Source organism: Tenrec ecaudatus, chromosome 1, assembly GCF_050624435.1.
Source record: "Tenrec ecaudatus isolate mTenEca1 chromosome 1, mTenEca1.hap1, whole genome shotgun sequence".
Lineage (NCBI taxonomy): Eukaryota > Metazoa > Chordata > Mammalia > Afrosoricida > Tenrecidae > Tenrec > Tenrec ecaudatus.
In genome coordinates this window covers 313,317,006-313,334,255 of record NC_134530.1, presented here as the reverse complement: position 1 = coordinate 313,334,255, position 17,250 = coordinate 313,317,006, and the positions used below count along the sequence as shown (strand labels likewise).

The 17,250-nt window shown below is 44.4% G+C and overlaps 1 protein-coding gene across 2 annotated transcripts; it reads left to right on the top strand.

The window, feature by feature from the left end:
• Positions 1-7,916: 7,916 nt before the first annotated feature.
• On the top strand, positions 7,917-17,013 carry LOC142428181 (HLA class I histocompatibility antigen, B alpha chain-like). 2 transcript variants are annotated; one of them, XM_075533284.1, is made up of 8 exons: positions 7,917-8,250; positions 8,409-8,675; positions 12,397-12,672; positions 13,181-13,465; positions 13,564-13,680; positions 14,093-14,125; positions 14,270-14,317; positions 14,814-17,013. In XM_075533284.1, the coding sequence occupies exons 1-8, from the start codon at positions 8,184-8,186 to the stop codon at positions 14,825-14,827; spliced, it is 1,107 nt and encodes a 368-aa protein (XP_075389399.1). In that variant the 5' UTR covers positions 7,917-8,183; the 3' UTR covers positions 14,828-17,013. The 2 variants fall into 2 exon arrangements, with proteins under 2 accessions (XP_075389399.1, XP_075389400.1); XM_075533285.1 differs by having other exon boundaries at positions 7,918-8,250; positions 14,483-17,013.
• Positions 17,014-17,250: the final 237 nt, after the last annotated feature.

Here is a 17,250-nt window from a genome sequence, read left to right as displayed (position 1 = left end):
TATCATCTTGAAGGCTTGGTGGGCCAAGATGTGCTCCACAATCTCTTTCTCCCCTTTCATTTACTCCCGTGTGCTCTGATCAGACATGTCCTTCTCCCTGAGCTGCAGCTTCAATGCTGTTCTCTGAAATAAATTCTTTGGGGTGGGTTGGGGGGGAGGCAGGAAGAGGGGAAGAGGCAGGTGTCCACATAGTGGGGCCAGCCCCTCAGACCTCTCCACTGGTTCCCTACTCCATGCCAGCATGTTGTATTCACATCTTAGAGCATCGGGTTGTGCAACTTTAATTCTTTACATATAGATATGAATGCATCTTTCTACTCCCCTCATTATATATGTATTTACATATGTAAATGCCTGTATTAAGGCCTCTATAAATGTCCGTTGCCTCATCGTTCCTTCCTTTAGTTCTTTTTCACTTCCCTCTTGTCCCACCATCATGTCTGACCTTCATTCAGGTTCAGTAATTCCTCACTGTTACATTGCCTCTGATTGAGCCCCACTAGGCATCCTACGACCTTCCTTCCATTGATTTTAGTTCACTTGTTGTTCCCTTGTCCATGGGTTAGTTCTCCCCTCCCCCTTCCTTTCTCCCACCTCCCCTTCTCCCATATCCCCCAGGAACCATTTGCCCCATTTTTTTCATCTCTGAGTTATTTATCCCTCCTATCTAATCTAGATAGACATGCAGATATATTAAGAAGTGCAAAAAACAAACAAACAGGCAAAGCCAAATAAAACAACAAATGAAGTCAAAACCAACAAAACAATAGCAACAAAAGCAAAAAAAAAAAAAACCCAAACAGAAAATAGCAAAAAGAAAGTAACTGACAAAAATGGAAAAACCTATAAATAGTTTACGGTTTGTTTGTTGGCCTTTATGAGCGTTTTCCAGTCGAGTCGGATGGGGTGCCACACTTTGTCTCCAAAGTCTGTTTTTGGTATTCCCCGGGGGTTTCATCAGTCTGATTCCTCTGCTCCTCTGCTGCATGCCCTCAGTACCTCACCCCAGCGTGATGGGACCAGCCCGTGCACTATTCCCACACTGTCTCCAGTGCTGTCCCCCACGGCGTCATGGTGCAGTGTGGGATGCCATGTCCCATTGTGGGGCAAGTCCTAAGATCCTCCCCGTGCATTGTTTGCTCCTTGGGGCTTGATGGCCAGGATGCCCTCTCCTCCCTCTCCATTTCTTTGCGTTCCTCTCATGTGCTTTAATCTGATTCACCCCTCTCCCCAAGCTGTAGCGCCAGTGCTGTCCTCTGAAGTGCATTCTTCTGAGAGTGGTAGTGGTCGTGGTGGTGGTACCCACAGAGTTGGGATTGGGACCTCTCTATTGGTTCTCAGGTACATGCCAGTATGTTGTAGTCACACCTTGGCACATCGGGTTCTATTCAGCATTGTTGATACGAATTAGGGTCTATGGCAAAGAGTTTGTGTGTGGGTATGTTTGTTTTAGTGGAAAAAGGAATTGGGCAGAAGCCATCACCAGGACATCATCTTATCTCCCCCTCCTGACCAGCCTCTGACCTTGATTATGAATTGGTTTTTATGTGTGCTGTGAGGCATAGATCTTGCTTCATTCTCTGCATGATTCTCAACAACGCTCATGGCACTCTCCTCATCCCCATTGAATGGTCTGCACCCTTGTCAAAAACCAGTTGACCATAGATGTATATATTTCTAGACTTTTGATTCTATCCCATTGGGTTATGTGCATACGTCTATTATTGTACCAGTACGATGCTCTTTTGATTTCAGTAGCTTTGAAGCATGCATGAAATTAGGAAGTGTGTGTCCTCCTACTTTATTCTTGTTCAAGTTGGCTCTACCTTTTCAGGGTTCCTTGGTCCATATGTATCAGAACATTGGCTTTTCAATCTCTGCACAGAGGCCTGTTGGAATTTCAAAGGGGCCAATTGGGCTTTCACTCATTAGCTATTTGTGAGATGCTTACTTTCCGTCCCCTCCCCCCGCCAACTTCACAGAAAGAGCATTGTATTCATTTTCTATTTCTAAATAGCAAATCACTAAAATATTAGTGCCTAAAATTATTATCTTATAGTTTATGAATGTCTTACTTCAGTAGGGCTGCTACAACAGATAGACCACACGTTTTTTTCAGTTTATGGACTATTGCTCTCAGGTGCCATCAAATCAGCTCCGACCCAAAGTGGCTCTGCACACAATAGAATGAAACACTGCACGACCCCACGCCATCCTCACAACTTTTCCCATGCCTGAGTTCACTGCTCCAACCACTGTGTCAATCCATCTCGTCGAGGATCTTCTGCTTCTTTGCCACCCTTCCACTTTCCCAAACATGATGTCCTCCGGAGACTGGTCTCTCCTGAAAATATGTGCAAAGTATGTAAGATGAAGTCTTGCCATCTTTACCTCGAAGTAGCACTCTGCCCCTGCTCCTTCTGAGACAGATTGATTTGTCTTTTTAGAAGTCCATGGGACTTTCAGTATTCTCCAGCACAGCAATGCAGATGCATCGATTCTTCGAGGGTCTTCCTCATTCAACGTCCAACTTTCACATGCATATGGTGCAATAGAGGATATACAGCTTCGGTCAGGCGCATTTTATTCCTTAAGGTAACATCCTTGTTCTTCAATGCTCTAAAGAGGTCTCATGAAGCAGATTTGCCTAATGCAATATTTCCATGGAGTTCTTGACTTCCGCTTCCATGACCATTGATTGTGGATCCAAGAGTGATAAAAATCATTGACAACTTCAACCTTTTCTCCATTTATTGTGGTTCTATTGGTCCAGTTGTGAGGATTTGGGTCTCCTTTACATTGAGATGTTGTCAGTACTGAAGGCTACAATCCTTGAGCTTCAGTAGCAGCAAATGCTTCAAAGTCCTCACTTTTAGAAAGCAAAATTATGTTATTTGCATTCCACAGGTTGTTAATAAACATTCTTCCAACCCTGATGCCACACTCTACTTCATACAATCCAGCTTCTCCGATGATTTTCTCAGCCTATAGATTGAACAAGTATGGTGAGACGATACAACCACGACACACACCTTTCCTGATTTTAAATCATACAGTATTCCCTTGTTCTGTTCTTACAACTGTCTCTTGATCCGTGTACAAGTTCTGACCAGGTGCGGCTATTTAAATTCATGAAGTGAAATAAAAAATTCACCTACATTGGCCGCATTCCAACCGCCTCAACAGCCTTAAGGGTGCGGGGATATAATTCCTTCCTCACAGAAAGTTCTGTTCACAGCATTGCTCTTGATGGTTTATGAACCTCAGGTTGGAAGCCTCAGACCCATTCATAATAAAGGGCTCTTGGCCTTTCTCACACAGATTACATCAGTTTTCCGGCTGTCTGAGATTTGGACACATACTCAGCGTGTGGCCAAGCAAAACACATCACGAGTGAACTTCTATCTTGTGTTTCCGGCACAAATACTCCCAGTTCCAAAATGGGAAAACTGTTCCCTGCACCTCCGTTTCTTGACTAAGGACACGCTCTGGAATTCTGACTCCAGGGAGGTTAAGTTCTCTTCTGGAAGAGACCACGGGAAGAGGCCTAAACTAAGCAGAGAGCCTTGCTAGGGTGAGGGCTTCTGAGAAGTAAAGAGGAATTGGGGGCTGGGGCTACGAAGATGGCTCCACATTTGCTCAGGGCAGCAGTTCGCAAGTGTGACCTTCCGGACCCTTGGAGCCACCGAGATCCTTTCACAGGATCCATGGAGTCAAATTGTTTCCACAGCATTCCCAGAAAGGATTCGTCTCTCTCCCGGGGCTGATATTTGTAGAGGTAAATGACCTGGGAACTGAGCAGGAGTCCAGGCTGTGCCATCATCCACACTGCGATGGGAATGATGATATTGTATCATCACCTAATTTCAGGAAAACAGCAAACTTCACTTAAAGATGCACTTTTGGAAGCATTCAAAGTTCTTACGTCTATTAAGTCATCAACCTGGAGCCAGCCACATCGTTTAATGACCTATGCAAATGGGAAGTATATAAAACATTTCTCTTACATTCCCACGTATGATGTCTTAAATTCAAACTCACTGCCATTGAGTCAATGCCAACTCATAGTGACCCTATAAGACAGAGTCGAACTGCCCCTGTGAGTTTCTGAGGCTGTAACTCTTTATGGAAGTAGCAAGCCTTGTGTTTCTCCCTTGGAAAGGCTGGTAGTTTTGAACTGCTGATCTTGCAGTTAGCAGCCCAACATGTAACCATCATGCCACCAGGACTCCTCATGATGTCTTAGGGACAATAATTTGTGTGAGTTCAACTAATCAGCTGTTTATATGGAATATAGCTTTTATTTGAAAGGAATGACAAACTATCTTGGATATTTAACCGTTTCTCAAAAATTTCTCAAACGAATAGTAAGCTTGTCACTTCTAGGAAACCAATGGACAGTGTTGCCACCAATGATAAAATGTAACCTCTTATGAGATAAGAATATTGGAAGACTTGTATCCACCACAATTTAACAGGTTTCCAAAAATACAAAATTTTCTGCTGGGATTAGTAGTAATACTAACAAAAGTTGGCTTTTTGATGTTTTGTAATGAAATGTGTCAACATTGGAAGCTCTATATACTCAGTGAACTAGTGGAACCCCGTAAAGGAAAAAAAACTCATGCATTAGATGATTCATTCTATATGAAAATTGACTCATTATAATGAACAGAATATGAAATATTCAACAATGGGGATTCTAATGGCATCTAAACTTTAAGAAACTACTACTTATGAAACTTTAGTAAAATACCAAAGATGAACATTCATAATTACTTTGAAAAGCTGTTAAAATATTCCTGTTTTCAAACTTTGTAGCTGGGCTTTTTTTTTGGTATGCGAACAGTGTATACAAAACAAAAATGCCAGATTGAATACCGAAGCAGATATGAAAATCCAAAATCTTCTACTGATACAGATGTAAAAAAAATGTAAAATGATGTACTTATCTCAGTATTATCATGATTTTATTCTGAAATAAATTTGTTTCACAAAAACATCGCATTATCACTGTGAAAGCTAAACGGGCTATTAATAGTATTTTAAGCTCATTTTTAAAGGTTAATTCTGACAGAATATCGCTCAGAAATAGACTTGTTGGGCAGTTTGAGTGGTTATGAAAATTAGATGTTATTTGTTCACTTTCCCAAAACTGTGGGCTTTCATGATTACTCAGTAATAAATGAACTTTTGTCTTTGCAAAAAAAATGCTTGATATAATTGATGTATGGAATGTTGTAAGATCCCCCAAGAAAATGATTTTTTTAAATAGATAAAAATGTCTCATCTGTGTATGAGCCCCTAATAAAACGTTAAAAAAAAAAAGGTTAATTCTGTTTTCAAAGTCTCATAGGATTAATGTCTGTAGGCGCTATTGTTATATACCATCCGTTGGGCGAATCACTTATGACTCATAGCGATCCTCGGCACAGCAGTGTCCTGTGCTGGGTCTGGTCCATCTTCACAATTGTTGCTGTGCTTGGGCCCTTTGTTGTTGGCACTGTGCCAATCCATCACATCAAGGGCCTTCCTCCTTTTCACTGCCCCTCCACGTTACCTTTTCCTGTGTCCTAACCCTATAACACCGAGGGCGACGTTTTCGCATCATTTAATTAAACGTGTCTGGTACAAAAATCATGAAGCTTTTGGACCCTATGACTCTGTGAATGAAATCGTCGCACGTTACTAGTACAGATGCATACTGCGAGTCATGCATTTTAGCGGCAAAATGCTTGAATAGTGAAGCTAAGTGGTCGTTCATTGCATTTTACGATAATTTTCAATCTAGTGAAGTTTTATTGTTGATATTTTTGTTTATGTTCATAAAACTGTAATTTTTATATCAAAGGTATAATACTCATAAAAATTATATTTATTATATAGGTCTGTTTTTCAAAACGTAACGACTTCGTTACGTTCGTCTTTTAAATCGACAGTGACAAAAATTACAACATGGATTGTGATTTGTTTTATGGAAAATGGTGAATTTATGACCTAGGTGGAAGTGGTACAGCCTCAAACAAAGAACCAGATACTAATATGGATGAAAATGGCAAATAAAATGTGTAATGCTAATATGGATGAAAATGGTAAATAAAATTAAAAATTTTTGATTTTACAACATAAAACTTTAATTATATTGCTATTCAAACTATTTTTATAACAATACTTATTTTTCCCATGATAGGAAGTGAATATACGCCCAATTACTCTGGTTTGGATGTATTAGAAGACCTCGTAGTTATGATAATACTAGTGAGGATGAGTTAGAAACTTCAGTTGTTAAAGTTGAAGAATCAATTCCAATAACTACAAGTTTAAAGCTATCTACATCAAGAAATCGAAGAATTCCTCTTTGGTGGCACATTTCTGGAGACGGTACAGCTAGACCTATGCCTGAATGGTTAGGACAAATAGATTCTTCTGGGGTAGTAAAATGTCCTGTTGAATATTTTAGACATTTTTTTTCTCGAAGGATATCATTGCTCATATTGTCGACCAATCAACTCTTTTTATATATATCTTTTTGTTGCTCTATTACTTTTTCCTTCACATCATATCCCTGGAAGAGATACCCGTTTGGATGGTCTTCACCATTACCCTGAGGTCCCAAACAGAGGAAGATGCAAAAATGCAGATTGCAAGAGTGCACCAGTATTTTTCGGCAGCAAATGCAAAGTTCATCTTTGCACCACAAAAGAAAAAATTGTTTTGCTCAATTTCACACTGAAATTATAAATAAATAAATTTTGTGTTATATTTTACAAATAAGTTTTCAGTTTGTTTTTTATTTAATAATAAGATAAGATGAAAAATAATACAGAAATAGAGGTGCATTTTTTATTCTTGTATTATAAATCCATGGACAAATGTGACAATTTGGTTACATTTAAAAAACATTGCAAAATTTATATTTTTAATATAATTTGGTTGTTATATATATATTGATAACTATGAAAGTAAAGAATAAAAACAAAAAAATTTCTTCCTGAAATTAAACATTCAGGCGTTATAGGGCTAAGTACTTGAGACAGAGTCTCACACCTTCACTTGTAAAGAGCATTCTGGTTGTCCTCCTTCCAAGAGACATCTAATTATTCTTTTGGCAACATTCGTCACCAGCGCCAGTTCAAATGCATCCATTCTCCCGGCTAGATCAGAAGGTGTACACTGGTACAGATAAAAACTGGAATCACAGGGAATCCAGGACAGATAAGCCCCTCAGGACCAATAATGAGAGTGGCAATACCAGGAGGGGAAGAAGAAGGTGGGGGGAGAAAGGGGGAACTGATCGCAAGGATCTACATAGAATCCCCTCCTGGAGACAAACAATGAAGAAGTGAGTGAAGGGAGACATCGAGCAGTGTAAGTCATGAAAAAATAATAATTTATAAATTACCAAGGGTTCCTGAGAGAGGGGGGAGGGGGGAGGGGGAAATGAGAAACTGATACCAAGGGCTCAAGCAGAAAGAAAATGTTTTGAGAATGATGATGGCAACACATGTACAAATGTGCTTGACACATACATACAATGTATGGGTGGATGGATTGTGATACGAGTTGTAGGAGCCCCAATAAAAGAGAGAGGGAGAGAGGGAGAGAGGGAGAGAGGGAGAGAGGGAGAGAGGGAGAGAGGGAGAGAGGGAGAGAGGGAGAGAGGGAGAGAGGGAGAGAGGGAGAGAGGGAGAGAGGGAGAGAGGGAGAGAGGGAGAGAGGGAGAGAGGGAGAGAGGGAGAGAGGGAGAGAGGGAGAGAGGGAGAGAGGGAGAGAGGGAGAGAGGGAGAGAGGGAGAGAGGGAGAGAGGGAGAGAGGGAGAGAGGGAGAGAGGGAGAGAGAGAGAGAGAGAGAGAGAGAGAGAGAGAGAGAGAGAGAGAGAGAGAGAGAGAGAGAGAGAGAGAAAGTAGAACCCGTGACTTAGGACCCAGCGCAGGAAGAGAGGCCAGGCCAAGTCCTAGCACGCAGCTGGATTAGAGGGTAAAGTCCCCAGCGAATTCTGTTTCACTTTCCGTTCTCGTAAAGTCTCAGTTCCTTCTGGCCCAACACACGCGACGCGGAGGCCAAGTTCTCCCTCCAATTGGCCCTCCTGCTCCCGGTTAAGCCCAACCCCGTCGGCTCCTAGTTTGCAGGTCAGGTAGGACGCGCGGGCCCTCGGGTCCCCCTAGGACCCTGGTTTTCCGACCATGGCTTCCAGGATCTTGTTCCATCTGCTGTTCCTGGAACTCTTAGTCCCCACTCAGTCTCTGGCGGGTGAGTGCGGGGTCCAAAGGGAGGAGCCAGGGTCCCCGGGAGGCAGGAAGTGGGAGTGGGGTGGAGTGTCGCCCCAGGACCCTGGGGGGCGCGCGGGGCTGGCGGGGGTCGGGGTCTCAGCCACTCTTCCCCCCCACCCCCACCCCACCCCACCCCAGGCTCCCACTCTCTGAGATATTTCCTCACCGTCCTGTCCCGGCCCGGCGGGGAGCCCCGCTTCTTCTCCGTGGGCTACGTGGACGACACGCAGTTCGTGCGCTTCGACAGCGACGACCCGGACCCCAGGGCGGAGCCGCGCGCGCCCTGGGTGGAGCGCGAGGGTCCCGAGTACTGGGAGCGGAACACGCAAAACGCCAAGGACAACGCCCACACCCTGAGAGTGGGACTGCGCAACCTGCGCTCCTACTACAACCAGAGCGAGGCCGGTGAGTGAGCCAGGAAGAGCTGCTGGTTGTTTAGTTTTTAAAATATATACACATTATATTAAAATATAATACATTATATCAAAATATAATATATTATAATATAATATACATTATATTAAAATATAATGTAAAATATAAATATAATGTATATTAAAATATAATGTATATTATATTAAGAGATAATATATATTAAGGTGACCAGATGTTAACATTGTTTTAAAGCAGGACACCATTGATAAAACTCATATCCTGGCGAAATAGCCACATGGCAGCCTAAAACCGTATACCCTAGCTTATTGTGCATTCTTTCCAAAAATTGGGACTTTTTTTAAACACCGCGGGATCGCGGGATGCGGGACAAATTGTTCAAAATCGGAACGTCTGGTCATATATATATATATATATGTTATATATATATAAAACATTTTAAACATGTTAACAGTTTTAGGGCTCTATAATTCATATACCGTATGTTTAAATGATTTAAACCTATTAAAAAAGCATTGTGCTGTCATCACCACAGTCGATTTTAGAACATCATCTTCATCCCCATGACTGCAGTTACCCTCTCTATAGTATAGAGTAACTATCCTGGGAAACTGTACCATTAATAAATAAATAAAAACCACCAAACCAGCAAAGACTCAACAATAACAAAAAAAACCTCAATCCAAAAGGAAGCGGAAAACAATAAAAAAAGTGCAATTTTTAAATGGCCCACAAGGGAGAGCATATGTTAAGGTATTAAGTTTTAATCTCACTTAAACTAAAAAGAAAAGAAAGCAAGTAAACAAACCCACTGGCATCCAGAGGATCCTGACTTGGGGGCGTGGTTTACCTGAAAGGCCATCAGTTTGAAAGCACCAGCTGGCCCACAGGAGGAAGAGGAAGCTCCCTTCTGAAGAGTACTTACCCTCTCAGAAACCCACATTTCTACCTTGTCCTGTTGTCACTGATGGCACTGAGGGTTTTTGTTTGTTTGTTTTGTTGTTTTAATCCATCCTCAGAGGAGATTCTCCTGTGTCATAATCCTTTTAGGAACACTGCAAATGGATTTTGTTTGCGATTTTATTATTTACAATCTTTGGCTCACACAGGCTGCTGTGCTTCTGATGTGTGGGTGTTGCTTGTTTTAAGACCCCCAGATGCTATTTTTTAATCGTTTTATTAGCGGCTTGCGATAGTTTATTGTGCCAGCCTGGCCGATAAACTCAAGTAGGATTAATTGAAGGGCGGAGAGATAAATGGCTCTGTGAACCTTGCCTTGCTAGTTCTGTGCCTCAATTTAAAGGATACACTACCTGTGGATGCTTAGCCTGTGGGCTGTGTCACTGCAAGTTAAGGTCCCTTTAAACCCATGTGCAACTCTGGAGCTGGGGGCCGACAGTTGGTGACCTGCCTTGCTGTTTGCTGCCTGGGTATTTGTAGCCCAGCTCTCTCTACAGAAAAGGAACTGGCGGCTCTCAAGACTTAAAGGACTGCTAGTGTCTCACTGCTTTATAATTTATAATTTAACTGTTAATTTCTTGTATTATCTATCTGTATATAATTTAACAGTTCATTTCTTGTGATATATATCTATATATATATATCTATATATAGATATATATATAAAATTACTAGCAATCTAGTTTCGTCTCTCTAGAGAACCCTGTCTAACACAGGGCTCATGCAACTCTTTTCACAATCCATACATACATCAATTGTGTAAAGCACATTTGTACATTCATTGCCCTCATCATTCTCAAAACATTTGCTCTCCACGTAAGCCCCTGACATCAGGTCCTCATTTTCCCCCCTCCCTCATGAACCCTTGATAATTTATAAATTATTATTTTGTCCTATCTTGCCCTGTCCGACGTCTCCCTTCACCCACTTTTCTGTTGTCCGTCCCCCAGGGAGGAGGTCACATGTAGATCCTTGTAATAGATTCCCTCTTTCCAACCCACCCTCCCTCTACGTTCCCAGTATTGCCACTCACACCACTGGTCCTGAAGGGTTCATCTGTCCCGGGTTCCCTGTGTTTCCAGTTCCTATCTGTACCAGTACTAGCCATACTTGCAAGGTTGACTTGGGATCATGATAGTGGGGGGAAGGGGGAAGCATTTAGGAACTAGAGGAAAGTTGTATGTTTCATCGTTGCTACATTGCACCCTGACTGGCTCATCTCTTCCCGAGACCCTTCTGTAAGGGGCTGTCCAGTGATGGGCTTTGGGTCTCCACTCCACACACCCCCCCATCATTCACTATGGAAAGATTTTTTTGTTCTAATGATGCTTGATACCTGATCCCTTCGACACCTCGTGATCTCACAGGCTGGTGTGCTTCTTCCATGTGGGCTTTGTTGCTTCTGAGCTAGATGGCCGCTTGTTTACTTTCAAGCCTTTAAGACCCCAAACGCTATACAGATGCTATTCTTTCTGAGGGCTGTGCATCATCTGATTTCCTCACCATACTTTTTTATAGCATCCGTATCTTTAGTGATCTCATCATGAGAGTAAATATCAAAGGGCCATGTCATAAGAACTAATTTTTCTTAGATCAGGGTTTAAGAGTAAGTGCAAATTCAAAATCCAGTTATCTATCTTTGGTTTATGTACAAGGGGGTACCCCCCAAAAAACCGGAAACTTTTTTTCAAACCTATGTATTTAAATTGTTGTACAAAACAACCTTATCACCTTCAAAGTACTCTCCATTACACGTAATACATATGCCAAATCTGTGATCCCATTCTTGGAAACATTTTCAAATTCATCTGTTTCGATGGCTGACAGCACCACCGTTTTTGTCCTCACCTCTTCTATGTCATCAAATTGATGTCCTTTCATGTCCCTCTGCATTAGCGGAAACCAAAGGCAGTTGCACAGAGCGAGGTCAGGTTAGTAAGGTGCATAGGGCAAGAGAGGCATGCTGGTTTTCACCAAAAACTAGCGAACTGCAGAAACAGACACATTGTCGTGGTGGCAAAACCAGTCCCCCGTCTGCCACAAATCAGGCCTTTTATTCTTGCACACTGTTATGCAATCTTTTCAGAACCTCTGAACAGAAAGTTGATTAACAGTCTGGCTTGATGGAATGAACTCCAAATGCACTATGAGTTGACATTTTTGTCCTTTCGGGAAGTTGATAGACATCCAGAACTAGGTTTGTCATCAATCAATATTTCACCTATTTTGGAATCGAGAAAACCTCTCCTACATTTGAATTTTCCCCATCTTACTGTCCTTGTAATCTGTTCAACATCACAACAGTTTCTGTGGCATTTTTCCGGAGCAGGAAATAAAATTTCACAGTCACATGTTGTTCTCTTAAATTGACCATCACAAAAAAAAAAAACCAAACCCAAAAAAAAAAAAATCGAGGTTCAAGCAAAAACTGCTTTTACAAAAAAAATTCACTGACCAGAGAGAACTTTCCAAGGCAATGCCAACTGGGTGCATTTACTCAGAGTGAGTTGCTGAATGTTCATCTAGTGGGAAAGATGCATACTACAAACACTCTGCTCCACCCAGAGAAATTCCGGTTTTGGGGGGTGTACCCCTTGTATGTCCCTGGTCTGTTTTAGAGACATCATTATTAATTTATTGGTGAATATTATAAATCAAAAACCATTTGCTTGGCTTTGTTTTCAGTTTAGAAACAAGTAGGCTATGACCTGACTCAGGACAACTGGGGCTGGGCTGGCCTTGGATACTGGGCTTACCTCAGGACTGGGGTCAGGGTCTCACACCCTCCAGGTGATGTCTGGTTGTGATTTGGGACCTGATGGGCATCTCCTTCGTGGGTACCGCCAATATGCCTATGATGGTGCCGACTACATCGCCTTGAATGAGGATTTGCGCTCCTGGACAGCAGCGGACACGGCTGCTCTGATCACCCAGCGTAAATGGGAGAATGAAGGTGTGGCGGACCTCCGAAGGGCTTATGTGGAGGGCACCTGTGTAGACTGGCTCCAGAGACACCTGGATATGGGAAAGGAGGTGCTTCAGAGAGCAGGTAAGATGTGTTAGAGCCCTCCGAGATCTCTCCTTGACCTGGGGCTGTGTAGCAGTACAACGCCACCACTCAGAATGAGGGGTGGGAGAGTCACAAACACCAGGATCACACACATCTGCGCCCCCTCCCCCATGGGTGTGGAGAATGAGGAGTTAGCCAGGATTTCCAAATATGATACCAGAATGACTTGCCCAAAGGAGACCTCTTTTGCCTCAGACACTGAAGGCTTCCACTCTCTGGGAGGGATGGGGAGATGATTGGAGACTGATCTGCATTTTCCTTTGATCCTACAATTGACCTTGAGAAGCACTGGCATCTGATTCTAGTTTTTCTGAGTTTCTAGACCTCTACCCAATTCAGAATTAGAAATCCCTGTTCTCTGGAGCCTCCTATCCTGGGTTGGCTCGCCTTGATTCGAGAACGTTCTAAGAAATAGCTGATTTCAGATCTATAGCCCAGGCTGGTGTAGGAGTTCTTAAATTTTCTGACCCTCCCCCCCTGCCCCCAGTGCCTCCAAAGACCCAGGTGACCCACCACCACCAACGCCATGCCCCTGAGGGAGAGGTCACACTGAGGTGCTGGGCCCGGGGCTTCTACCCGGCGGACATCGCCCTGACCTGGCAGCGGGACGGCGAGGACCAGCCCCAGGACACAGAGCTGGTGGAGACCAGGCCTGCGGGGGACGGCACCTTCCAGAAGTGGGCGGCTGTGGTGGTGCCCTCCGGGGAGGAGCAGAGATACACGTGCCAAGTGCAGCACGAGGGGCTGCCTGAGCCCCTCACCCTGAGATGGGGTGAGGACGGGCATGGGCTGGGCCTCCTCTCAGGGAAAGCAGGGGCCCCTCTGAGCACCAACAGAGACAGGGTTCTTCACCATCCGTTCTCTTTCCAGAACCTTCTTCCCAGCCCGCCGTCCTCATTGTGGGAATAGTTGTTGGCCTGCTTCTCCTCACAGCTGCGCTCATTGGAGCTGTGGTTGAATTTGTGATCCGGAGGAAGAAGTGCTCAGGTAGGGATGGGGGTGGAAGTAGAGTTTGATTAGGAGATTTGCAGTCTCCTACCCCTTCATGGGAAGTTAACATGTGTACACAAGCCTACTCGGGGCGGGGAGGGGGTGCAGTGTGTCCACAAGGAGTCTTCTGGCAAGCACATGTGAAATGAGGGCAAATCTTTCACCGTGTGATTCTGGTGCTGGAGACCTGATTCCTAAGAGCCACAGGTCACCGGGGAAGCTGCCTGCTGAGACAGACTTCCAGCAGGGTGGTTTGTCCAATCTCTCTTCTGTCCTGTGTTTGCTCATCCTACCCTAATTCTGCATGAACAGTTCCGGAAACTTCCCTGGGGTCCACGACTGGGCAGCTTTTTAGAACCTCATAGACCTGTCTCTCCCTAACCTTGTACATTATGCTTTCTTCCCGCAGGTGAAAAAGGAGGGAACTACTCTCATGCTTCAAGTAAGAATGTGGGAGGGGGGCTGCTCCTAAGACCCCTGGGGTGGCAGAGAAGAAGCCCATGGAAGAGCCCCTAGCCCATTATTCCTCCTCTTCTGGCCTCATCTCCTCTGGGCTCAGACCAGATCTTATTTCTGTCTTCTCCAGGCATTGAAAGTACACAGGACCCGGATGTGTATCTCATAGCTTCTAAAGGTGAGAGCCCGAGAGACCAGACATTGGGAAGTTTGGGCAGAGGGGACATAACTGAGTTCGAGGGTTCTTAGATTTGGACATTTTGAGATTACAGTGGGCTGTCAGAGAGTATGAAGACTTATAGTCACTGACCTGGATTTGTTCTTGATTTTTTTCCCCCTTTAGCATGAAGCCCAAGCATTGTGTGTGTCAGAGTGACTTGTAAGAGTTATTCACACCCACTTTGTGATTCCACAATCTGGACTTCTCTTTCTGCAACTACTGTTTCAATGTGTCTGCACTCCTATCAGGAGTCACAATTAACTCCCACTCCTCCGCACTCACACCCACATGAGGACCCCACCCCACACTGACCTGTGTCCCCTCCCTGATCGATGTCCTCCATCTCTGTCTCCAGCTCTGACGTGACTCCCTATGCGCTGAGCTGCGTGTCTTACATTTCTATTTAAAATGAAAACAAAGTATTCTAAAATGAACTGTGCTGATGACTCTACAGCTTTCCATGGATGAACTATTGGACCGCGCGATGTGCGGATCATGGCCCAGCAAAAGTGCTGTAAAGAATGAGGACCTGACAAAGAATTTTACTTTCCATGAGGTAGGGTTGATGGATTCCTTGTGAGGGAGAACCGTTCTGAAAACTTCGAGAGAAGACACAGAACAAACCTACGCATGTTCCAGAACACATGTGTTCTCTGTGTCGAGTCTGCCATGAGAGACGGTGGTGGAGGATTCAAGCACAGATGGCACCTTAGGCAAGTCACGGCCCAGCGCCATGTGTGCTTTCACATGGTCACCTCTCCACGACTCTGTTGTCCTTGTCCCTTCGGTGTAATCTTGTCCCAGCAGGACCTGTGATTACGGGCACAGAAACATCTCCTGGCCTTGTCCTGTCTCCACTTCTATGGGTGCAAGGGTGCTGTGTGGCTGGGTCCCCTGGGCTCAGGCCTAAGTCTACCTACCTACTGGTTGCCACCATTTGCGTGGTTCTTTTTTGTGCACGGGCTATTATAGATGCCTGTGACTTCTCTAAGGGGCCCCGGCGCTGCTCCTGGGTAAGCGTTGATATCACCATAGAGGTCAATGAGTTACATCCGTCAGCTGCTCCGCGGGAGAACTGCTGTGGGACTGTCGGCTCCAGTAAAGGCACCCAGTCCCAGAAAGACATAGTTGCCATGCGTCAGAATTCACTTTTTTTGGGGGGTGGGGTGGGGGGGATTCTTCCTCTTATCTTGTGTATGATGTTTTCTGGTCTCATCATCAGAAGGGGACAGCCCTCTCTAACAGCTTCTGGAGTCACTTTACCTGTCATTAACCCCTCAAAGCCCAGGTACTCCCTGAGCACAGATATGTCTGTGGTAAGCAGTAGAATTTTCAAGACTCCTCCAGATCCTGCCCTCTTTCAAGGACCTGGAGAGAGAGGAGAAGTCAAACAGTTTTGCATCTTACATGAATTTCTGTAACATTTCCCTTCTTTTCAGCCCACACACCCTGTCTCCCCATTATCTCAACACAGCGATTCATAAAGTAGAGGCTAATTGGTAACAGGAGTCACAAGCCAAGAGACCTTATTACGTGGAGACTGAAAGGAAAATATACAGCAGGGGCAGGAGGGGAGACAGCAGCCTTTGTGAGAGCAGCCCAGGTGGCAGGAGAGTCCATGGAGGGGATGTGGGGCTGAGGCCACACTGTAGTGGCTCTAGGAAAAGTTTAAACAGCCTCAACAAGAGTGAAGCCACTTGGAGTTGCCAGAAGCCATCATGAACTATCAATAAACTAGCTATAAAGTATAAATGAACTAGCTGATAATAGGGAGGCAGACTGTGCTGACAAGGGCAGTGGACTGTACCAAAGGAAATGTATGTTCAGAAGGCTTGGAAGAATGATCAGTCAGGGGGAAGTGCAGAGTGGAGACCCTAGGCCCATTTATCAGCCACTGGAGATCCCCTTGCAGAGGGGTCTTCGGGAGGAGATGAGTCAGTCAGGGTGCAATGCGGCACCGATGAAGACTACAGCTTTCCTCCAGTTCCTAAATGCTATCATGATTCGAATTCTATCTTACAAGCCTGGATAGAGCAGAGGTTGTACACTGGTGCATATGGGAGCTGGAGGCACAGGGAATCCAGGGCGGATGATACCTTCAGGACCAGGGGTGTGAGGGGAGATACTGGGAGGGTAGAGGGTGAGTGGGTTGGAAAGAGGGAACCGATTACAAGGATCTACATGTGACCCCCTACCTGGGGGCTGGACAACAGAAAAGAGGGTGAAGGGAGATGCCGGACAGGGCAAGATATGACCAAATAATAATTTATAAATTATCAAGGGCTCGTGAGGGAGTGGGGAGGGAGGGAGAAAAAGAGGACCTGATGCAAAGGGCTTAAGTGGAGAGCAAATGCTTTGAAAATGATGAGGGCAAAGAATGTGCTTTGCACAATTGATGTATGTATGGATTGTGATGAGTTGTATGAGTCCCTAATAAAGTGTTTAAAAAAAAGAAAGGCAAAAAGAATGATCAGCTATTGTTTGAACTAAGAATGGCTAACCACTGTATCCTGCTTCTGTACTCTGCTTGCTTGTGAGCCTGCACGTTGCAAGAGTATAAAAACCTTTGGAAAGTAAACGGGACACCACTCAGTCTCTTCTCAAGAGGGCTAACGGTCCCTGCACAGGAAATAAAACTTTTTCTTTTAAACTTGTTGGCAGTCTGGGTAATTTTCTTTCTGGGAATGGGCAGTAGGGTACAACAACGTGACTGAAGACACTATTTGTGGAACAGGGATGTGCTCTGCCTGGCACTCATGGTGCATCCTTATCTCACTCTCTCTCTCTCTCTCTCTCTCTCTCTCTCTCTCTCTCTCTCTCTCTCTCTCTCTCTCTCTCTTTATACCTGGGGAAATTGCCAACCTGTGGAGTGTAGGTTTGAGCAGTGAGAG

Coding starts and splice junctions, on each gene's coding strand:
- LOC142428181 (XM_075533284.1), top strand. CDS start 8,184: ATGGCTTCCAGGATCTTGTTCCATCTGCTGTTCCTGGAACTCTTAGTC. Junction 8,676..12,396: donor CTACAACCAGAGCGAGGCCG/GTGAGTGAGCCA, acceptor GACTGGGGTCAG/GGTCTCACACCCTCCAGGTG. Junction 13,466..13,563: donor GCCCCTCACCCTGAGATGGG/GTGAGGACGGGC, acceptor TTCTCTTTCCAG/AACCTTCTTCCCAGCCCGCC.